Source organism: Melopsittacus undulatus, chromosome 11, assembly GCF_012275295.1.
Source record: "Melopsittacus undulatus isolate bMelUnd1 chromosome 11, bMelUnd1.mat.Z, whole genome shotgun sequence".
Taxonomy (NCBI): Eukaryota; Metazoa; Chordata; class Aves; order Psittaciformes; family Psittaculidae; genus Melopsittacus; species Melopsittacus undulatus.
Window position 1 is genome coordinate 14,246,192 of NC_047537.1, and position 24,297 is coordinate 14,270,488.

The following is a 24,297-nucleotide window of genomic DNA, read 5'->3' on the forward strand; positions in this document are numbered from 1 at the left end:
GCAACAGCAGAAGAGGTGCATGTCCTGGGTTCAGCAGTAGCAGTCATTTTTCTCCTTCTTGGTAGCTGGTGCAGTGCTGTGTTTTGACTTCTGGGCTGAGAATGGTTGCTGATAGCAAGTATGTTTTGAGTTACTGCTCAAATGTTTGGTTTGCCCAAGGACTTTCTGAGCTTCATGCTCTGCCAGGGAGGAGGGGAGGCCGGTAGGAAGGAGAGACAGGACACCTGACCCAGGCTAGCCAAAGAGGTATCCCATACCACAGCACGTCATGCCCAGGATGTAACCAAGAGTTACCCAGAAGGGCTGGGGCTCTGGGTGTTGGAGGGGGTATCCGTCAGTGCTTGGTCAGGCAGGGTGTGATGAGTTATGGGTCGGTGGCTGGTGAGGTGTTGTATTCTCTTCACTTGTTATTTCCTTTATCATTATTATTATTGGTAGTAGCCGTAGTGATTTGTGTTATACCTTAGTTATTAAACTGTTCTTATCTCAACCTGTGGGGGCTACATTCTTTGGCTTCTCCTTCCCAACCCTTAGGGAGTTGGGGGAACAAGAGGGGGGAGTGCACGAGCTCTGTGGGGCTTGGTTTAAACCACAACAGTGCAGTAGATTCATCTGCCTAAAACAAAAGTTACATTTAAAATCCTGATGGAATAAACTAATTCCATCTCGTTTAACTGTGATCATGACCCAGTACTGGAACTTAGTTTGTACAGCAGTTATAAACTGCATGTTTAATGAAAAATATAACTGAAATAATTCATAACTTTTGCCCCATTACAATTTCCCTGCTGGGATGGTGTCGCTTCATATGAACTCATCATCATTCCAAATCTAGAGCAGTTTTGAAATCTGAACCCCAAACCTATCCAATATTCTGAATTCAGAAAGTCCTCTTGCCTGTCTACAAGGGTTAGATACTTGGAGCACTGTGTGCAGTTCTGGTGTCCCCAACGTAAGAAGGACATGGGACTCTTGGAGCAAGTCCAGAGGACACAAGGATGACCAGGGGCTGGAGCCCCTCCCATACAAAGATGGGCTGAGAACACTGGGGCTGTTCAGCCTGGAGAAGAGAAGCTGCGTGGAGACCTCAGAGCAGTTTCCAGTGTCTGAAGGGGGCTACAAGGATACTGGGGAGCAACTCTTCATCAGGGACTGTAGTGATAGGACATGGGGTGATGGGTTCAAACTGAAACAGGGGAGTTCAGGTTGGATATAAGGAAGAAGTTCTCCCCTGTGAAGGTGCTGAGGCGCTGGCACAGGTTGGCCAGAGAAGCTGTGGCTGCCCCATCCCTGGCAGCATTCAAGCCCAGCTTGGACAGGGCTTGCAGCAACCTGCTCTAGTGGAAGGTCTCCCTGGCCATGGCAGGGGGCTGGAACTCGATCTTAAGGTGCTTTCCAACCCAAACCATTCTATGATTCTACAATACTTCACTCTGAATGTACTCAATTGTCAAAAAGCAGCAGACAAGCAATGACAACTACAACGTATTTCAAGTAGTGAAGAATTACTCTTCTGTTCAGCTTTTCCCCATTTTCTTTCTCCTAGAAGAAAGCAACTCACACTTTGGGTGCAATAATGCACTTCTATGCACATTGTCAGGCAAAGGAAGAGGGGAGAAGAAAGTTTACCTAACTCACCTAAAGCGCATTTAAAGGTTAAGAGATGCTGATCTTGGCTAAAGCACAGGCTTTAACAACCAGATCTCAGCTGTGCCAAGAAACCGTTGCCCCAGTCTGGAAGCTGGGCAGAATCCCCCTGACACAAGGGCTCCCCAGTGTTACAGACAGTCATTAACAACCAAAGAACATGTGAAAATGCAAATGTCCCCAGGAATCATCTCCAGAACAGGGCCTGTGGAGGAGCAGGGCACTTTGGGGACAGGCGTATCCTAAATGCAACCCCTCTGGCTCTCTTCCCACAGAGATCAAGAAGATCCCACCAGGAACACTTTGTAGCAGGGAACAGCCAAACCCTGTTTGGAGGGAGGCAGCAGCATGGCTGCTCTCGCTGCTGATGCTAGCGTTGTAATCACAGCCTGGTAGGAGGCCAGGGATCTCCCAGGGGACAACACATGGCCAGAACAACACTCCCCCAAAAAGGGACCAGGAAAGGGATTTTCAGGAACAAGACCATTTCGTGTTCCCTATCCTACACAAAAACATGCCCTGCTCATTTGCAAGCAGGCTGTGAAAAGGAAAGCTGAATCTCCTTGTTAACTTTCTCGGGAGCCAGGTGCTTCCCTGCGATTTCTACTTCTCCTCCCAAGAAGTCATTTCCCAGCATCTTTCACAGGTGTCTCCCCTGGCCTAAGACTCATTCTGGGCATTGCCAGGATCAAAACTTCTAGGTCTTTCATGGACTGGAAAGCAAGAGGACAAGGATGGGAGTAGGGAGGGTGTTGCTCACATGGCTGCATATAATGCATGTAACTGCTCCTGGCTGCAGCATACATGGGGCTGAGATGAAGCATATTTATGCACACAGCGCCTCAGTCTACAGCAGCTCTGTCAGGAGTACTGGATTCCTGCATGCCAGGGAGGAGAAACATCACAGATGAGCAGATGTTGGAAACTCCTCACCCCTCACTCTGGCTCCTGGTTTTCCTCCCTTTGTGGGGTGGAAGAATGCCCACTCAACCCCCGCCATATCCCAATTCCTTAGCTGAGATCCTACTGCCCCGGGAGAAGCACCAGGAACACCCAAGGCCATCTTCCCCACCCCACACGGGTGCTGGAGAGGGTTTACCTCTTCAGCCAAACTTCACTGTTCACCCCAGATACCCCACTGCTGACTTGCATGGGGCAATACCAGGGGCAATCCCATCCCAGCTCAGCCCCAGCCCTCGGGACATCCAGGCTCTCTCCTGAAATTCGGGCTTACCTCTGCAGCTCCCTTGTTCTCTGCACAGCTCCTGCTGAAGAAATCCCCAGGAAGGCCCTGTGATACAAGCAGGGGGTCAAGATGCACTCAGCTGGGGGCACCCAGCCTTTGCTGGAAACTTCTGTTAGCTCTTAGGCCCAAGTCCTTCCCTGTGAGGGTGCTGAGGCGCTGGCACAGGGTGCCCAGAGAAGCTGTGGCTGCCCCATCCCTGGCAGTGTTCAAGGCCACGCTGGGCTTGGGCAGCCCAGAGGGATCTTCCGGTGGGAGAGGCTGTGTCTGAATCGCACTCACTTCTCACTGCCCTGCAAGCTGGTGCCCAGGGCTCTCCTCCTGCCTCGGCCCGGCTCGGCATCCCCAGCGAACCCACAGACATTTTGGAATGAAGGGAGCCTGAAACGAGACAAATTCAAGCTCGGTTCCACCGCTGCCCACCCCGGCTTCCCCTCCCTTTCCCCGCCCTTGCCATCCCTCCCCTCCGCAGCCCTCCACCGCAGCCGATGGGAAACGCAAGCTCCGGCAGCCGGGGCCGGGCGCTGCCTTTCCCGCAGCGCTGCACAGCCTGTGCAGAGGAATGAGCCTGCAGCGCTGACAGACAGCGCACAGGCACCGCTCGCAGCTCAAACCGCCGCTAGTGGCCGGTGCGCCCGGCAAGACACGGGGGACACTCGAGTACCACCGCCACCAGCGGCAAGATGAACCAAGTGGCCAATGCCCTGCCCCGGCGCAGGGCAGCACAGCATCAACACACACATCGCCATCCGGAAACACGGCTGAACCAATCCATCAACAGCGTATGTGAGTTAAAGCTGCTCCTGCCCGACACCACCCTCACAACTCTGCTACTTTACATGAGATCCTGAAGGCAGTGCACAAAATAGACACATTTTGTCTGAAAACAGTTTGGTCATTTATTATATCTATACATAGTTCACCAGTACTCTTCTCAGCAGTGTAATTTTAACCTGCTCCTCCATCACCTCTCCCCAGGTCTATCAACTGAACAGAAGGCAAAGCGCCCCTTTGCCTCCTTTGGTATCCATTCAACCTGAAAGACTCTGCAGCCAAAAGGCAAGTTTAATCATTTTATTTAACATCTCTTTCTGTTTAGCTCCTGCAGGTGGAGGCAAACATTGTGTCTGATCATAGTTAGTGCCAGGAAAAAGTAATCCCAAAAACTGATCCAAAATGAGAGACTAACAGATACCAAAGCCGTCAGAGCAACAGCTCCTCACAACTGCAGGATTTAGGTCTACACTAAAAGCTTTTTACCAGTTGAAGCTCTGAGATGCTCTTCTCTGCATGAAGAGAGCTTTTATTGTTACTGGACAAAGTTAGTGGTGTTGAAGAATAGCAATGAGTTTGCTCAGTGGCAGTTGCACTGATGGCCCAGGGCATCAGGAGGTTCTGTTACAAGTTCAGTCTTTGTCCCGTTAAATTCAGACAGCTCTGTCCAAATCCCAAGTCAATATAAAATTAAAATTAAGCAAATCAGAGAAAGCTCCTTGGAAATGCACAGGTAGGAAAAAATCTGGACACTTGGGATTGTCAATTTCTCTAAGAATGTCTTTAAAAACCGGAAGGACCTCCCTGAGGAACCAAGGACCTTGGTCAACCGAGTTCTGCTCTCAGATACTGGCTTCATCATTCCAGGTCAAATTTGCCGTTTCTAGCACTCCACGCAGTTTTTCACATCGAATCTTCATTGCGTAACATTTGTAAAGTGCTTTGAAATAGTGCCATGAAAACACTAAGTTAGAGGAAGGGCAAAATATCTCTTAGCAGCACCTACCTGCTTACTACTACTGCATGTTTCTTTCCCCCCCCCCCTCAGAGCAGCATCACTATATTCTCCTTCACCTTCACACTAAGAGTCTGGAGCCAGCGGTGGAGAAGGCACACAGCAAAAGTTGTTGCTGCAGGGCAGTGGAAAGATGCACTGGAAAACATGAGGATGTTTTCTGGAAGGATGAAGGAAGCAGAGCTCCAGAGGAGGATGGGTATTTCCTTCCCAGCTACCTCAGGAAAGGAGTGCCCATGCAGACTGATGTGCACAAAGCTATGCAGGAGGTTTTAGGGAGCATAAATATTTGCCAAACAAGGAGAGAGGTGGTGCTAATCTTAAAAATAAAATCAAAATCAAGACATTGATGCTTTTTGGGGGGAGGACATAACTGCTCTTTAGAAGCCATGGCCTGAGGGCTGTTAACTACCTAGTAGTAAAATCCTGCTACCTTTCCAGTTGACAGCAACTTGTCTCCAGTTAGCAGCTTCACAAAAGCAATCCTTGTGTGAATAGATAAAGCTTTCCCAGATTTCTAAAACGTTACATCTTACCATTAGAATTGCACTTTAAAAACAGGCATTGATCCCTATGCACTCTCCCCAAACACCTCCTTGACTCAGAAAAGTGGGAAGAAAGGCTACAGTTATTCACTGTCCTACAGCTACCAGGGTTTGAGAGCTTTGATTTAGGTGCCTGAAGGAAGGACACGGTTTTCAGCTCAGGAAAAAACCCAGCAGGTTTCACAGCTTGGCTTGCATTGGCTTCAGGTGTTTGTGGAAAGACTCGTGAACCTGTAAGAGGAGACAGTGGTTACAAGCAGATCAGGCCTCATCTTTAACCCATTTTTAGCTCTTCTCATCTTGCAGTGAGTTTTTAGACTAAGGAAATCCGATTCAGAGGCACTCTGGAGGTGTAAGACCAGCCAGCTAACTCCTGTATTTGAGTGTCTGTGCGACAATATAAAGACCCTCCCGAAGAAAAGAGCCTCCCCACCACCTTTCTTGTGAGAAAAGAATGCAAGGTATCTCACATCCATACAGATCATGGGGTATTTGAATTAAAATACAAATAGGAGAGGTCTCCTAGGGGGACTAATGAAGCTCCTAAGCCCCACTGACTTCAGGAGCTCAATAAAATGGAGCAAGTTCTGCTGGGATTCAACTGCAGCTGCCGTCTCTTATCAGCCCATCATAGGAGATACAGTCTGTCCAAATCAAACAGAGGCATCAAAGGCCATTGAGCCAGGATGTAGACCTCTGCTTTGGCTAATGGAAGAAGGACACTGCCTCTTCTCAGCTCAGTTTATTTTATTAGCTCAGATGCAGACATGCAACACCTGACACTGAAGTACTACTGAGAGCAATTTATCTTCTCCAGTCATTTTGCCAGGAAGAAGGTAGACTTTCACAGCTGCAGTCACTAAGCAGAATTAACAGCAAGTGATAACTGCTTTTAAATTCCATGAGATGACTCCATTGTTTCTCTGTGGAGCATGATTTCCTCCCTCTTGACTGAGAAACTCTGTTGTCCCACAGGGTGCATGTGAAGTACACAAAGGAGAGGAACTAAGTATGCTGAAAGCAGAGGAGCAGAAGCTGGGTTGCTAATTTGGTCTATTATCACCAATGACTTTTCTCCCCCCTTCATCAATTCCTTTTGATCCAATGGTCTCAGCACAGAACTCTAAATGGAGTTATTTCTCTAGGCACACATGGCCTGAAACAAAGAAGTAAGGTTCTTTACCTCTGTTTTGTTCAGTGGGGATTTCTTTGCCCACTCAAACATGTTCTCATAGACATTGCCATCGTAGCGGCCAAGCACCGATCCCAGGTGACTGTCATGAAAGTCAAAGGAGTCCACCAGGGCCACAGCATTGGGACGAATCGCAGCCAAGAGCTCTTTCACACGCTGCTTCACTTGAGTAATCTGGGCATCAGTCAAGATACCCGCCTTTGGGGGTGAAAAATGGACATTAGCAGAAGAGAATCCAGGCCACAAGAACCTTCCCCTCCCCTGTGTTCTAACACAGGTCAACCTTTTCCTCAAACACAGCAGTTCACAGAACAGTGGATTTTGGTGTTCTTCCCCAAGTGCTAAGTAATCAAATTTGCCATTGTGCAGAAGCAAAAGAAGCTGCCTAGCATAACTCACAATGCTGCCCAGCTATTTAACCCTGGGTAGAAGACTCATTCTTTAGACTGCCTGAACTTACTTTAGTAGCAAATGTCCTGAAGAATATGCGTAAGTGCATATTAAATTCAGCCTGGTTTCAGGGAACTAAAAGCAGCGAAGAGGAAAATGGGAAGACAAAATATACTGTGCCTGCCTGAAGACAAAGTAAAACAGTGCTGCACAAATACATTCTCAAACAGAGAGAATGAAGTAATGCCTGATAATATAAACCCGTTCACTGAAGTCTAACATGCATCTCCTTTACTGACTCCTTGGTTTCGAACATACAGCACCTGGTCATCAACTGTAAAACACTCAAGCTAACCTAGACTGTTGCCACATTATCATTTATCATCCAACTCTGCTTCTGTAGCAGATCGCCATTAAAACTTGACAAGAGCTTTCCATCAGACCTGCACTGCTAATGGCCTTCTGGAAGTCACCAAAACTTACCCAAAACACTCATGCAACTCCACATTTAAAGCATCTTTGCAAACAATGAGTCTGGTTCTAAAAGATTTAAAGTGTTGGAGGAAGGCACCAACCTGCAGGAAGTCCCCAGTGTTCTTGCTGATGCCACAGAGTGCATACAGGAGACACAGCTCAGTCAGGACAGCACGGACTGCTGCATTACTGACCTCAGCCAGCTTTGCTGCGAAGAGCTTCACTATCACATAGTGACAGTGTGCCTACAAGAAACAAAAAGGGAAGTGAATCAGGTTCATGAGGAGGTGAGAAGTTCTTCTAGTGCTTTCCTTTATCAGACATATCACTCACCTCAGATGCTTGTACAAGATCAACAGAAGTTTTATTCCAGGCATCCTCCTTGCTCCTTCTGTGGTTCAGTTCAGCTTCCAAATTCTTTGCTGCAGCTTCTACAAGCCTGTTTCATAAAAGGAGGAAAACCAGATTACACAGTAACATTACAGTTAACAGGATTACATACACTGAATTCACATGAATTTCAGACTAACACATCTGAACTACTCTGAGATCATGTGCCACAACTGAATAAACTGAGTGAAAAGTTGTGGCTCTAAATCATCAATCATCACTGCTGCAGCTAGAGAGTAAGAGCTCTAGTTGGATAGCATATCTGTGGTACCTGAATATCTACTCCGTGTAGGCATCTGTTCTACTCTCAGACTTCCTTCACAACAGGCTTTAGTATCAGGATTGTTTCTCTCCAGATACATCTCTCAGCAGTTTGAACAATGGATTTGTATGCGTAAATGTATTTTACATGCAAGTAAGAGATACTTCAAAATGGGACAGAGAACAGAGGAGCTAAGGAGCCTCTTTAACCTCAAAACCACTTGACACTGACTCTAATCTGGTAAAGCGTGTCACTACCTGACAGCAACACATGGAGCAAAGCTTTGCAAACCACAGTGACAGGGCAGTGCATCATCATCCCCTCCCGAGACACACAGTTTGACTGGTTCTTGGCTCAGTCTGGGAAGCATGAACTCACCAGGCAGCACGTGCTTTGTAGGCCTCTACCAAGCTGACTGGATCATTAAGCATCACAGTCCTGGCAGCCACATGCTGTGGCTGGATACGTTGCCTGGAGAGATCATTAAGGTAGGACACCATGCCAGTAACCCGCTGCCCAGAACTAACTTGGGTGTAGCTTTTGACAAGGAATCTGGAAATAGAGACAACAGCAACTCTTACACAGGAGTTGTTTGAATGACGTCAGCTTACCTAGGCTCAGACTAGCAAGGAACTTATTTTCTGTCAAAAAAACAGGGCAAGGGACAGAAACAGAAGATATGAGTTTCACGGGAAAATGGGATACTCTTCTGTTCATCACTTCAAAGATCATAATGTCAAGGCAAGCATGCCTCTGGACAGAGCTATCATACCTAGCTGTCTGCAGCATCATGACTGTGTTTTCTCCCTCATAGGTGCAGGATGGGGTGAATGTGACATAGATGTCAGGAATGCCACTGCAGCGAGAGTAGCCATGCCCACCACACGCCATTCGACATTCCTCAATACCAGCATTGGCAGTCCAGGAAGTGAACGCCTTCAGCCCTGCTGTCAGTGCATGGAGCTGATGGACAAAAGCAAAGCCAGTTTAGATATTTATTTTCCAGTTTTAGCTTGCCCACATGCCCAGTACTGTGGCTCCCAGAAAAAGTAGAGTCAACACCACCCTGCCACTGTCCCACAGGTTCTGGTTCATCTTCTAAGTACTCTTCCCTGAGGAAGACTTTGTGAATACCTCTGTAAAGACTTCTTTTGAGTAGCCCATTCTTTCTGTCCCTACACACTGCATGTGCAAAACTCTCTTCAATTGTCTGTTGTCACATTGGGTTCTCAGACAGAATCCCTAACTGAAAACTACCATTATACAACCCTAACCCCTCAGTATAGTACTGATACCTTTGATCAACACCCTAGTCACCTGGAAGGACAATCGAGGAGCTACAGCATAAGCCTAAGACCAGTCTTATCTCTGCTCTCAAGCAATATGCAATCATTCCTGAAAGTCACCTTGTAAAAGAATATATTCACAGGAGCTTTCTCACTGTGCATTAATTCATATTTTTTTAATAAAAGGCTGCTAAATTAACAGTGCAAATAAAGAAGTCACAAGCACATAATGGGCCTGGGATCTCCAAATCTCAAGCAGTACAAGTCATCTCAGGAGTGAAAGCCATAAAGGCTTGAGGCCTTTTTTCCATGCTACAAAGAAACCTTAGGTAAGATCCAAAACCACCCCTCTGATTGGCAGAGGACACAAGTACCTCTGGCAGCTCACTAAGATCCCCTTCATTGATGTCTCCACTAATACGACGATAGGTGTCTTTTATGTAGGCTCCCACAAAATGAAAAGCATATGCTGTTGCCAGGAGAGGAAAGAGTTTGTATTGCTGAGTCTGATAATCCAAGATCTGGGGTTCAGGCTCCCTAGGGCAAAATACAGATGAGTTAGCATGCCAGCAGCTAACAAACTGCTGCAGAATTCCTGTTCAGCTCTCAATAGGTTCTCAAGTACAAGCTGCAGCCATATCAAGCCAGACTAAGACTCTGGCAGGAGGAAGACATTTGTCAAGAATGTCAAGAATGAAAGATCACTCACTTCCCAGGATGAAACAGTGTTCTGAAACTATCAAGTACTAAAGCAAACATCAGCCACAGTCCTTCTTCCCTCCAGTACTTGAGGTTTTTCTCTCAGCACTTAAGGCTGCTCTTATTTCACTGCACTCACCCTGGCTTTAACTCAGACTGGTGTCTCACTGCACTGTAGCGGATGGCAATGGTACAAGCCCGAGACAGTGAGTGAGCAGAATCGCCTACAATGAGCGACCGAATGAACACCATGGTCCCATAGGTTAGCTTGTCACTGAGTGGCTTCACATAGGTGCCATCTGGTTCAACCTACCAAGAAAAAGACACAACAAAATACAGCCTATTGGTTTCTTCACATGTCAAGCTCTAAACTCACCAAGTAGCACCTCAAAGTAACCTACAATCTTTTTGTTACACAATTCAACCCCACAAGAGCATATGAAATGTCCTTTTGTAACAGCATATGCTGGAATGCACTTGTTTACCTGGGCATACTTCATCAGCATGTTTTCCCGAGGAATTCGGAAGTTGTCCATTTTCAGGTAGCCATTATCCATTTCATCATAACCAAACTTTGGCCCTATGTCACCCACTGTAATACCTGCCACAGACAAAGCCATGTTAGAAAATGGGAACTAAACATCACACAAGAGGTTCGAGCTTTCTCCAGTAAAGAAACTGGTTTTCTAGACAGTCCTGGGATTGTTAGAAGTCACAGCTAACAAGGACATTCACCTCTTTGATGAGAAAGCATTTTCCTGATTTTGGCTGGGACAAAGTTAATTTTCTGGTGCAGTGCTGTGTTTTAGATTCAGGATGAGAACAATGTTGATAACATGCTGAAGTTCTGGTTGTTGCTGAACTGTGCTTACACCAAATCAAGGACTTGTCAGTTCCTCACACTGCCCTGCCAGCAAGCAGGCTGTGGGTGCACAACAAGCTGGGAGGGGACACAGCCAGGACAGGGGACCTTGACTGGCCAAAGGAAGATTCCAGATCATATGGGGTCACACTGAACAATAAAACTTGGGGGAGCCTACCAGGGATGGTGGCTGCTGCTCAGGGACTGGCTGGCATCAGCCAGCAGGTGATGAGAAACTGCACTGCCCATCACTTGCTTTCTGTATTCTTTTATCATTATTATTAGTGTTATTTTCCCCTTCCTTTTCTGTCCTATTAAACTGTCTTTATCTCAGCCTACAGATGTTACCTTTTTCCAGTTCTATGAGGGAATGGCTGTGTGGTGTTTAGCTGCTGCCAGGTTGAACCACAAGTGGACATCAAAACATGGGGATCTTCATATGTGCAGTCCTCCTACTGAGGCAGTTAGTTCTGAAGATCATTCACAGCTCACCTCTAGCTAGATGATGATGAAAGTCACCCTTTCCCTTTCAGAAAGTGGGACATGCTGCCTCACAGAATGCAGGTCTGGGAAATACTGGGATCAAATTCCAAACTAACCTTCCCATTGAAAGCCTGACATGAAAAATGACTCAGTGGTAGTTCAGTCATAAGAAAGACTCCTTTAGGCCTTCTGACCTACTAACTAATCACTGAAATCAGCTACTGAAAGAAGCCACATACATCAAGAAGACACACACAGCTGTATATAGCTAGAGAAGAACAGATCAATCATATTCCAGGTATATTCCTTAAGTTTTACCTGGCAAAGGTTCGTGGGTGCCCAGCTGCCGTATGGGAACAATGAAGGCATGCAGCCCCTTGCACTGGCCCTGGGTATAGAGCTGAGCCAGGACAATGGCATGGTTTGATGTCTTTCCAACTGCAAAAAGAGTGGGAGTCAGAAAGAAAAAAACAAACATAACTCCATACATAGAGTGTCTTTGTTTAAAGCAGGATCTGAGATTACCTTAAGCATATCATGCATTAGAGAACTGGATTTACAACACGTTATCAGCAAAATTGTATGGCAAGAAAATGTTGCTTAAGTCAGTGAAACCTGCACGATATGATTCTCTTGACTACACAATAACAAGTCCTTGGCAAACCTGTCAGTGAAGCCGAAGGAAGTCTAAACTCTGATACAACCAGTCAAAAATTACACCAAATCCATGGAGTGTGAATGATTCTGAGAAACAATTCAGAGCACATAGACAATGCAAAGTTTTAGTAGGCTCTGCCAAGTCTGTTATTTGTTGTGCAAGAGGAACTGCCTTTCACCCAACTCTTTGGACTGCCTTTCAACCACCACCCTGTAGACAGAACACACAGGACATCACCTCCCTAAGCTCTGCTATACATATTCCAGATTTTGGCACACAGTGATGCACTTACGTCCACCAGGCCACCACTTAATGGAGGTCACAGTGGGGCTGTTGAGGATGAATTCCTGGGTAGCAGGGTCGTAAGTAGCTGTAGTTTCTAGACCTCGAAGATGAGTTCCTAAAAATAAGCAAAACACATTGTTTTGGCAGAAAGTCAGTCACGAGAGAGACAAGGACAGAACTGGACAAACGGAAGTTGAACTCCACTAGTAATGTACCAATTCAGAAAGAACAAGTGAGAGTCAGACCATATTCTGGGACCTGAAGCTAATTCTCAGAAAACATGTTCTTGTTGGTTTGGGGCTTTTTCTTCCCCCAGTGGTCTAAGACGAATTTTCCAAGCACCTCCAAACTGACACCTTTTCTATCTCAGACCCCAGAAGCTCAGTTCAAACAGTCCAATAAAGTGCACTCACCTGGATGTCACTAGAGCTGCAAATTGATTGAATGGAAAAACAGAACTCATCTACCTTTCAAGCACAAGATGAAAGAATTAGCACCTCTCATCTCTTTCTTCCCTCATCAGGCTACATTCTCCTCACTTGATGGAGCAGTTTCTCCCAAACAAGATCATCCGTAGCTCCAAGACAGCACATATAGCATGAATATGCTAGGATACTGATGCAGGTAGATGAAGAGACTGCAAAAAGATGAAGGTAACCAATCCAGGAAAGCTCTTTGTCTTCTGCTCCCAACTCCTTACACTTCACACACAACTGCCTCAGCAGTGGCATTGTTCCTACACATGTAAATCCAAAAATCACTGGGACTACTTGCTTGAACTAGAAAGCTGTGAACACTCCTGAGTCTGGACTGACAGAGCCAGTAACTCTACATGAAAGCTTCAACATGAAATCACTTTGATGCAACCACATTTCCAAAGCATGGAGTTCATGGTAGACTTCCACAGGCAGCTTAACACAGACTTACTTTGCTGGTAAAGAATCTTCAAACCTCTCTAAGTTGCAGGAGATTCTCCACAGGCTTGCTGTTAATTTGTGCTTCATTCAGTCTCTACATTTCACTTCAACACAAAGATGAATCCCGCTCATTTTTAGAAAATTATTCTCATCTGCAACTCTCAGATGTCAAAAAACAAGATCCCCAAAACATAGTATCATCCCTTTGAAACCTGAATTAAAATTGTTGCAATCACAATACTGCTGGAGTTATCAAAATCCACTTCAAACTTGAAAGCAACAGAAAAGCAATAGAGAACAAAGTCTACTTGAGACAGACAATTAAAAACATTTTGTGGTCCAATTAGAAAGAACACATGGGAGTGAACTAAACAACTGGGAGAATAAAGCTCCCCACAAAACATGAGCTTTGGAACCAAGTCATCCACATGTTCTCTGGTCCAAGGTCAGTCCCAGGGTGACAAGCAACTCAATACCTTTCTTTTTAGCATCTTTCAGTACCTTAAAGCTCTGTTCTTTGTCTTCACACTGACCATTAAGCAGAGAAAAACAGAAATCACACTGGAAAGAATGGTAAGTGTAGAAATGAGCAGATGTCATCAAACTGACATCACCACAGCCACATGTGATAGTCTATACTGGTTTGAATGGCACAAGAGCATTCAGTATGCTCATCTATAGAGCTACAGACACTAAACTATCCTATAGGAGATAAAAGACAAACAGCATGTGGCACAATGATCCATTAAAAATTCCAGCAGTCCACTTGTCCCTACAGCCCCAGCTGCACACGTGAAGACTGGGGAAAACACACACCATTTTTTCCCAGGCAGGAGACTCCTTTGAACACAAACTATTCTTAGAAAGAGCATTTAGTGAATGTACTGTACCATGGCCCATTTCAGTCTGGGCATAAGTGCCAATGATCTCCAGGTTCCAGGCAGGCATGAAGAAGCGATCCTGCTGCTCTGGGGTTGCCTGGGTGAGAAGGGTGGGGAGGAACATGCCCAGATGAAGGTCCAGAGGCTCAGGCCGTCCACGATGAACAAAGCTGTGAAGAAGTGCCATGGGATGGGAGTGTGAAGGGAATGTTATGGGAAGGAAGCAAGCATGAGGATTATGGTGGAGGTTCAGAAAGAGACAAAAAGAGAAAAAAAGAAAGATTCAGGTGTAAATCAGAATTCAGCAAATGTATTACAGAAACCAGAGCACTGTCCTTTCCCAGGCTGAATAACTTACCCTTACTCTGAAATAAACATCCTGCAGTGCATTTCCTGCTAATGCTACATAAAACATATTTGCAGCATTCCTGTATTTTTGGTGCACCATGCTTCTCAGATATAAAGAAAGATACAAAGTCCACTTTTTCCTCATTGTAGAATGAGGTAGAACTCTCAGTTTATCCAGCTGAGTGAGCCAAGTTTCAGCGGAGCTTGTTTTTCTTATTTTAAAAAGGCACATCCTACCTGTCTATGCTATCTAATTTCTCTTTTTTATTAAAGATCAGATGCAACTAGAGTACATTCAATTCCAACTCCTTCAACTTTAGCTATGTTTAAAAGCTCTCTTAAAAGGACAGTGCTCTGTATGTGTAAGTCAAAGTTATGAACACAAACAATTTGGCAAGAAAGCCAACGTTCTTCAATCATCACAGTCTCTCCCATTAAATATGTTTCATTAGAGCTACTCTTCCTCCAAGCTCTGTCAAACTCCATTATTAGTAAGTGGTCTATTAAGGTTTTGTGATATACAGAATTAAATGCATGTTAAACCTTTAAATTTTATAGCTTTGAGTATTAAAAAAGCAGGGATATAAATGGAGGATCAGTACCTTCTGTATAGAGGTTGTCCATCTGGTTCATTTATGTATGAAATAATTAAATAGGTCTAACAGGAATACATAGATTTAAATAAGAGGTACTTATGGAAAGAGCAACTGACCTGAGCTTAGCTCAAACTCAGCTGACATTCTTAGCAAAGTGGGAAGAACACATCCTCATGTTACCTCTAAACACATTAATAGGAACTAGCTCTACCTCTACAGCTTCCTAAGAACTGTAGCATTTTTCTTTGATATCTCAGACACCTACAAATAAATTCAACCATCTAATAAACCCAGTAGCAATGTTTCCTAAGCTTTCTGACTGAGCAGTGACCAAGCTCAACAGAGAGTTAATGGCTTATCAGGAATACCAGAGTTCAGTACTGGTAAGAAGTACACAGCTGACAGTCAATGACTGAAAGAAAACCCTGTTTACTAGCAAAAGCTATGACCCAGGTAGAAACAATACAGTAGTGTCAATACTCCTGGTTTCTTTTATAGCCCTGTGCTATTTGTCCTTTTTCTTTCTTTAGTTTTTTTTTCCAAGAGACATGAATTTATTATGTATTAAAATTAGTTCATTAAGATAAAACTGAGTAACCCATCCAGGCTAGGATTCAACTCAATAATGCAGAGGTCTGTTTCCACATCACCAGTTTCTAACTATCAGGATTAAATTAAGGGGAGCTCAGTGACAATTGCTGCAGCAGCTTTACTGATAAAATAGTTCAGATACTCAACATTCACCACAGGAACGCCAAACAGTTGCATGTGAATTATTCAGCATGAAGAGATTTTACCACACTATCACCATATCCGCCCTATTAAGTGTCAAACTACTAATTTTACCACCAAACAACATGAGAACTATGAACTATAATCAAACCAGACCATCACCAGGCAAAGAAGTGCATTGATATGATGTGAAATAATGAGTAGAACAAATCACTTTGGTGTGAATGTGTGTCTGATTTAAACAAGTTGGTGTGATAAAGCAAAGAAGGTCAACGGGATTCTATTGGTGCCACCCAGGTGTGCCTCAGCTTCCGATGCTAAGCCAGGTTTGTTCACTCCATCTCTCCCAAGCAGAACAGACTCAGGATTCCCTCTGTTGCACCTTTTACAAACATTTCAGCTACCACAAGTAGCTGTAAGTGAACAGCAACTGGCATTACCAGCTAACTTCTGCAGTTGTCCAGACTTGTACGTATTCCGCTTTCCAAGTTTAGATGCCAGCACAAATGCTGCTTTGTTGAACTACTCTTGCACATATTTAACAGCCATAATTCCAGGTTCAGGGCTAAAAGACTGTTTTGTGATCCATTAAATGTTCTTCCAGTTGAAGAATGAGTCATTTTCAACAGCAGTAGGAATCAGGTATTTTTCTTCTTTGAAACCAAGATCTTTCCATGAAGTTGTATAGCGGCAATCAAGTAGGATCTGGAAGAAAAGTGCCTGGGGCAAAGCATATCTTACTCTCAAAAACAAAACTGTACAATCTCACCATGCTGCATTGCATCCTAAGGTGTACTTCTGACCTGTTTAAGCAGGGCAGTCATGCACTAAGAACCGAGATACACATGACCCAAATTCAGGCAGAAATCAAAACCACAGTACTGTTGACTAACATGTTCCAACCAGTTCAAGTGAAATTCAGACTCCCACAGCTTAGAACCACCTCCTCACCTTAAAGCAAAAGTAAACTACAAAGTCAGTGATTAGCTAAGATGTGCATTCTGGAAAAGACCAAAATTAACTCTGTGATTGTTAGGATGTGAAATGAAGCAGCTGTCTAGCTACAGGACAGGAAATATCCACAGTTAACCAACCCATTTTACTTTCCCCCTTTTAGCTTTACCTAGGGAGCATCATCCATTTCCAAAGGGGAGTTACAGAACAGAGGTTACCCATGCATCCCTTCAGGGAACTAACCATGTCCCATTTCGGTTTGGGCGTAGGTGCCAATTATCTTGACTCCACGGACCAGGGGCAGCCATTTCTCCTTCTGAGCATCAGTCGTTTGGGTCTCTAAGGTTTTTTGAAACATGCTGAAGTGGAGACCGAAAGGTTCAGGAAAACTGCCCAAGCATGTTCTACAGGAGAGAAATAGAGGGATCTGGAGCTCAGTCTGAATGTGATCCTGAAAGGCTTTTTGCCAACCCTAGAATAAGATAATAATTTACCTACTTCAACCTCTTTTTTTGTCCCACAATCAGCCTCCAAATCTGGAGGCATCAGGATCATAGAATGGCTTGGGCTGGAAAGGACCTTAAGACCATCTGGTTCCAAACCCCTTGCAATGGGCAGGGACACTTCACTCTAGACCATGTCACCCAAGGCTCTGTCCAACCTGGCCTTGAACACTGCCAGGGATGGGGCAGCCACAGCTTTTTCTGGACACCCTGTACCAGCACCTCAGCACCCTCACAGGGAAGAATTTCTGCCTCAGATTTAACCTGAACCTGTTTCAGTTTAAATCCATCACCCCTTGTCCTATCGCTACAGTCCGTGATGAAGAGTTGCTCCCCAGCATCCTTGTAGCCCCCTTCAGAAGCAATGCTGATGAGGAAATAAATGTTTCTTTCAGGCATTTTCTTCACTCAGGAATCCTGCTGTTACTATTTAACTGAAAAAAAAAATCTTCTACAAAGATTCAAGGGGAACTCTAAACTGAGGACATGAAAATAAGTTATCTTCTCCCCCACCTCTCAGGCTTGGTGGGAATAAATCCCACTGCTGCTGGTAGCCTAAAACTAGGCCACTTGTAGCTACAAGCACTATGTATTGAAAAGGGAAAAGCTTCTTGGGTGACCAAGTGCTTCTCAGAAGAGCTCTGTGTTCCATGTAGCTGCTTCTACCCAATACAGAACTCAACTTCAATTAAAATTACTGTTACAGGCTAGTGCTGGAGGGGATGGAAGGAAGTCAGACATTTTAAGTGTGCCGCATCAAAACAGAAGGTATTTCATGAGAGAACTCTAGCAATTTAGTTGCCTCAATGGCAGGCAAAGTACATCCCTAATTACAAGCAGCTCTGTAACACAAACACGTTAGAAAGTTTCACTGTGTAGAATCTGTGTGGTAAATGACAACGCCTTCCCTTCAACATTCTGCAGTCTGAACAGCTTTTCCACCTTCAATCTACCGTACACAAACGTGTTCCATTCTAACCCTAAGCTGGAGAAAGGAAAAAACGAGTTCCCTGCAGGAACAGAATTCCCCACTTACTCAAAGACACATCCTTCATCCCAAGGTACTAATACCTGCCCAGGGAGCATATTAAAGAGCTTGTTGACAACACAGATCCACATTACATAGCAGATGCTGTGCATAGTTTGTCAAATTACAGCATTTGTGATTGGCATTTTACACCAGGACTGGAATAAGTGCTTGGGAGCAGAGAGCACATGCTAATTCAAAGCCACATCCCTTCTATAAGCTGTGGAGCTCAGCCTTCGGGCAAGAGAAAGCAGCACAAAACTTCTTCAAGCACCAGTGAATTGCACACTGAAGATGCTTGTTTTAAATGGAACAGTTTTCCAATAGACAAGACTGAAAAAGTGATGGATTTTTCCAGAAGCAAAACCAATCATATAATATAAAGCTGGCGTTCAACATATTAACTGGGCTTTAAGCTGGTGTCTAGAGTGTTTGCAATCAAAGCAGCTTTCTTACCAGAAAATATTCTGTTGCCTACAGGAACACATGGTTACAAAGTCAAACTTAGGGTGACCAAGGCCTTAAAATGCTACAAGGACAGCCAGACAGAGTATTTCAGCATTTCTGTGGTTTCCTACATGGGTTATTTACTCTCAGATCTATATAGCAAAAGGAGCACCCATCACTTCCTCACTGCTTACAGCACAATTACTTTGTATCTAGTCCTTGGGCCCAAAAAGGACAAACACACAGAGGGAAACCAAGTGTTGACTATGAAATGCACTGCTTCAGGGCAGCTTGGGAAGAGTGTGTGCAGTTCTCTGCATGTTTTCAAAAGCCATCGAAAGAACTTGTGAAAAAGGCGCAGCACTTGCTTTGCTGTCAGAAAAAGCAGGTCAGACACTGCTGCTTTGAAGGTAATACTCCAGAAATATCTTCTTAAAGGTCCCACCAGCAACTGTCACTGCCTATCATTAAACCTTAATCACAACTGCCAAATGTTTCATGCTTAACTAGCACCTTCTCTGACAGTAGTAAGAAGAATGACATTTTGGGAGTGAATACTTTAACATCCCTGTGTCAGAAGGTCATGCTATTTCACTAAACACAGAACTGAAAGCTAATATACAGCAGAAACTTCTCATCTCTGCATACTCCACATGGAATGTTTAGGATTTCCTTAATGTGCCCTTTAACAATTTGAATGACAAAGAGAATCCCATTTTCCTTGTGACTCAGGGCAAACAAAAGCAGTATTTGCTGTGAAGGGAGGAACAAGTTTTCTTTCCTTCTTTTTCCTCTCTCAAATCCTTACTCCTTCCCAACTTCTACATTCCCACTACTTACACAGCTTGTTCCCCAAAAGCTGCATTGTGTAACTGTTCAAGGACTTTGCTACATCAGGATGAATGTGGCATCAGCCATTTGGTCAATGAGCAATGGCCCTGTCAGTCTGAAGTCAGACTTGCCACGACAATCAGCAACTCAAGAGGAGAGCTGCAGCTCCAAACCCACTTATGGGAGAAGGATGTGGAGTAATAACACTAATTCGGCAATAATAGATCCTTCTAGATTTCACTGCAGCCAACACCACCGACAAAGTAACAGGCAGTTGTATTGGACAGATGAGTGTGACAGTGTTATCTATCAGTGAACAGAGTACAACAGAAGCGAAGTCTATGTTTTCAGACTCCAAAGATAAATGAACAACTGCAAAGATTCTCAGGCTGCAGAACTAGGTCACAGAATGAGGCCATTTACTTTATAACACAATCTGGAAGCAAGCTTTTCTAGCTTTTTGTGGTTCTTGAGGTAACCCTCTCAAAGAAGAGCATGAAGGGCTTCAGTGTTAACAGATGTTATGGTAATAAACCCTTTTTCTAGCTGTATCAAAAAGACTCATCCAACTCCAGATTAATTCAGCAGTGGTTAATAGGGCCCTACTGTGCTTTTGCTGGTTTGATTTGCTGAAAGCTACTCCAGGTCCTAACACTAGATTCAAAATAAGAAGTACATATTCTGACAGGCAAAGTCCACATTCATGCAATGCTTATGAACACAGGAATCATCTGTTGATTTGCAGCTCTCAGATCTTCTCTTCTTCTCTGACTCAGTTTCTCACAACTGTTTTTCTCTTCTTCATTTACTCCCCTTTTCCTCAGTGAAGGTTATTTAAACTTGAAGGTGAATTAAAACTGACTAGATTGCTCTCTTCAGACTTGTGTAGCACAGAACAATTCCCATTTTCCATGCTAACTTACACTTTCCTGCAGCCAGACTGTGAAGAAAATCATAACTATTAGCACTTTTAGGCTGCTGGCCTTCAGAAGCTGTAGCAACAGCAGCAACTGCAGTGTTCCCACATGTTAAGCCATGAAGAACTAGCTGAAAAGCAGTAAGAATGATTTCTCATTGTATTTGATAGATCTTCTTACGTTTTGGAATGCAAAGCCCTTTGGAAACAGGAGGAGAAGCTTTCAGTTGGACAAGTCACAGCAGCAACAACTGTTTATCTCCAGGACAGTTGAAGGAAGAAGCATTTCTCCTCTCCTGTTCATAAATTAAGCTATAAATTCAGTCAGTCAGACACAAAGCTCCCTGGGGAACCTCTGGCAGTATAGAAAAGCCACAGGAAAGTAACTAGCTCAAAATCCCCAATTTGCTTATGTGAATAAATCTGTTTGGGGGTAATCCAAGGCATGGGAAATTGATGGCAAAATATCTTAAGCTTCCATATGTAAAAATCTGATGGTCAATCACAATAAATACAACTTGACATCTGAATCAAGGACTTCCATCTATTTCAGTAACTCTGTCCAAGGCATGTCCATGTCACACCATTATACCCATTCAGTTTGGAAAAACAAAACCTCAGTTTCTCAGTCACCTTTTACACAAATAAAGTCCCTTATAAAAAAGTCCCAAATAAGGTTTTGCAAGTTGGGTGGAGTTCACTAAATTTAAAAAGTGTCTGGCACTCAGCAGGAGAGAAAGTGGGGACAGATACTGAAATGGAAATGAAATCAAAGGATGGAAAAAATAATCCATTCATTTCTTCCCTTTCCTATGCAGCACAAAGCAAAGAGCCTCCCTTGCAAACACCAGGTGTTAAAGTAAGGAAATCAGGAAGATGAACGGAATACAGTTTTCAGAGCAACCATACTCCACTTGCAGGCAAGAAGTGTATGTGCTGCTCTTCATTCTTTGTGTTATTAGAGAAGATACTGGAAAATGCAGTTTGTAGTAACGCAATTGTCTCTTGAAACCCACAATGCTCACAATTAAGTAATCCTTCCCCATGGTTTCAGTTGATTTTGGGTCATGAGCTCTGACTAGTCACACCTAACTATTCATAGCACATAACATCTGGATGTGATATTTGGTACCTATATGAAATACTAAGCTTTCATCCATTTAATGTTAAGAATTGCTGACTTCTAAATAAATTTATGGAAGGACAAAACTAGAATCTAACATTTGACTACTTCAGAAAGTCCTATCTTCATAAAGTATTGTCAGTACCAGAAGACAGCACTGATACTGCAAGCTTTGTTGAAGTCTGATAGCTGGCATGCTGGATAGGCTGCTCTGAGTTTCCTCCATAAAAATAACAAAATCTTCCCTATCACGTCCAATAATCCCCATATAGGAAAATGTTACTGATTAACTTCTGCCACACAGTACCAGAGTAACCCAATGCAGTCACTGAACTTCCTTCTTGTTGTCACTGTCCCCCAGTGCCAATTTTCAAATAACATTTCCATTAGTGCCATGAGAGCTTTCATGAAGCAGGTCAGTGTAGACCAAGTTCTTTGAAATTCAAACTCCATCAGACAAGTTTGATTCCCACTCGCTACTCCCAATATTCATGCACTGAGGCTAACAACAGCTTTCCCACAGATCCAGTCAGAGGGGGCTTGTGATGCTACCACTGCATTATTTCATGTGCAATGCTCATTTAACACGCCAGAGTATTCATATTATGTCCAGATGTGTCTAGAGCTGTGCAATCTCCCTCTGTTAAGCAGTTTCTGTCTGATTATGTGAGAATGAGTTTAACAGAACTAAGGGTAAAAATAGGTTAAAGTCAGGAACTTACTTCCCTGCAATCTGCAAGGAATCAAACTCAGATATTAAAAACACTTTTATAAAATTGATCCAAGGGTAATACTATCAGATAAAGGTCATATACAACAAAAAGCCTCTAGGTGAAAGGGAGCCACTATAGCACCAGGAGCCTGAAGCAGGAAAATAGGAGAGAGTTATAAACAATAAACATAAAAGCTATCCTGGCACATTTTCAGCTATGCCTGTAATGTAGCTTTATTAGGTCTAAGTGCAAAGTGAAGTCATCAGTTTTAAGAGATTTCATTAGAAGCTGCAACCTTATCATATCTGTCCAGATTCAAAATATTTCTGTATAATTTTTATTTCTTTTGGAAAAGAAAAAAATTATCAGACTATGAGTTCTATTTTTTTACTTTCTGCATCATATATAATAAACAGGGTATGATTATTAATGGTGCATTTCTAGTCAAAAATCTAAGGTAACACAATATTCAGGGTTTCAGCTGCAACGTACTGAAGCCAAACCTTCAGGAAGCTTTTACACAGGTCTTGAGCTTTCTTAGACAGCAAACACAGCGAAAAAGCCCAACTCTAACACCCTTGGTGATGATCCAAACAGCAAACTCCATAGCGAGGTACCTTTTAAACCAGTAGATCTCCTCTGGGTCTGCAATTCCATATTCTCTTAACTTCATCACCATCAAAGAGCTCTTCCTGATGGCTTGCTCATAGCGCTGGCTACGGGACAGGAAGTTCAAATCCTCATGCTGGAAGTCAGGGTCATTAATAACTAAGGCCTCTGGAGACAGAAGAGGAAAACAAACTCAGCTTCCACAAACTTCAACAGGCAGCAGGTGAGAAATGATTCAGCGTTCCACTTGCTGGACCGCTGGGTACAGATAACAGAATATTCAAAACAACAGCTAATGCAATTAGAAAGATATCAGAGCTCTTGGAGAACGGGACTCTAGCAACAGGGCATTCTCCCATTCCACACATAAAACACATCTTAAGTTCAAACCACACCTGGCAGGAGGGTAAGTCACTAATGAGGTCCTCAGTTTACCTGCAAGGCCCCTCAATAACCATCTCAAAGCCTCAGATAATCACCCTTACTGCCAACAAAGCTGCCTCATGAACTTTGATCCTTGCAAAAGGGCACATCTATTACTCCAAATATGCCAACTAGAAACCATGATACCCAGAAGCCACAGTCCCCTTTGACACTGAAGTTACACAACCCTCTGGAAGTCTCACCCCAGTGTGGGCTGGGAAGAAGATGTTGGTATTCTTTCATTAATCTCAAGTATCATAGGAATGGTGACAATCATGTTGTACATGTACTGTTGGGCACAAGTGTACTAGAAAGAAAAAAGGGAGAGGGCCCAAGAAATACGCCCATGGGAAGTTGCCTCTGAGCCGCTGGAGGAAGGGAAATTGAGAGGTAGGACACTGTTCTGTTACGGCCACCCTAATACTTTTAGCGAAGGGGAGAAGACAGGGATCAGGGACACAACACTGCTCCTGTCTAACCCATCAAACAGAAACCCCTCCCTCAGGCAGCACCCTTCCCCTGCAAGCCCTCTCCTCACAGCTTCCCCTCTCCCGGCGTCTCTCCCCAGAAGTTCCTACCCACGGTTTCCCTTCCCTGCAGCGAGCCGCCCCACTACCCCCTCTCCGGGTCTCCCTCTCCCCACATCCTCCCCCCTCCCACTCTCTCGCTGGTTTCCCTCTCCTCAGAAGCCCCATACCGGGCCTCCCTCTCTCCCCGCAGCCTCTTGCCTCCCCACACACCCGATTCCCCCTCCAAAAACCTTCTCCTCCCCTCACAGTCCTCCACGAGCTGTCTCCCCCCCTCCCCCCTCAGGACGCCCTCCCCTCAGCGGTAAAGGGTCACCGGGCCGGAGCCATTCCCACCGATCTCCTTGCGGCGGCGGGTGCGGTCGGGGCCGCCATCCAGGATGTGCGTGAGGAGCTCGGGCTGGAAGGTGGCGGCGGCGCGTTCCCTCCGTAGGTCCGCGTTCATCATCCTGGTGACAGCAACAGCGGCGGCTCCGCTCGGCCTCAACCCCAGCTCCCTCCCGCCCGCTTCGGCCTCCACTCCGCCGGTCACGCCCCCACACACG

The 24,297-nt window shown here is 44.5% G+C and overlaps 1 protein-coding gene across 2 annotated transcripts; it reads right to left on the reverse strand.

Annotated features, from left to right (window-relative positions):
* Window positions 1-3,764: 3,764 nt before the first annotated feature.
* ACOX1 (acyl-CoA oxidase 1) lies at window positions 3,765-24,271 on the reverse strand. Of its 2 annotated transcripts, none has more exons than XM_005144282.4 (14): window positions 24,089-24,271; window positions 22,811-22,970; window positions 14,013-14,173; window positions 12,213-12,320; window positions 11,581-11,700; window positions 10,403-10,518; window positions 10,057-10,226; window positions 9,593-9,755; window positions 8,705-8,895; window positions 8,311-8,484; window positions 7,614-7,719; window positions 7,382-7,525; window positions 6,408-6,614; window positions 3,765-5,455 (listed from the first exon to the last, which is right to left on the reverse strand). In XM_005144282.4, exons 1-14 carry the CDS (start codon window positions 24,198-24,200, stop codon window positions 5,405-5,407), a joined length of 1,983 nt encoding a protein of 660 aa, XP_005144339.2. In that variant the 5' UTR covers window positions 24,201-24,271; the 3' UTR covers window positions 3,765-5,404. The 2 variants fall into 2 exon arrangements, with proteins under 2 accessions (XP_005144339.2, XP_005144340.3); XM_005144283.3 differs by lacking the exon at window positions 14,013-14,173 and adding an exon at window positions 16,877-17,037.
* Between the last annotated feature and the right edge of the window lie 26 nt (window positions 24,272-24,297).

Coding starts and splice junctions, on each gene's coding strand:
- ACOX1 (XM_005144282.4), bottom strand. CDS start 24,200: ATGATGAACGCGGACCTACGGAGGGAACGCGCCGCCGCCACCTTCCAG. Junction 22,971..24,088: donor CCGCCGCCGCAAGGAGATCG/GTGGGAATGGCT, acceptor TTCTGTCTCCAG/AGGCCTTAGTTATTAATGAC. Junction 5,456..6,407: donor CCCCACTGAACAAAACAGAG/GTAAAGAACCTT, acceptor CTCCTCTTACAG/GTTCACGAGTCTTTCCACAA.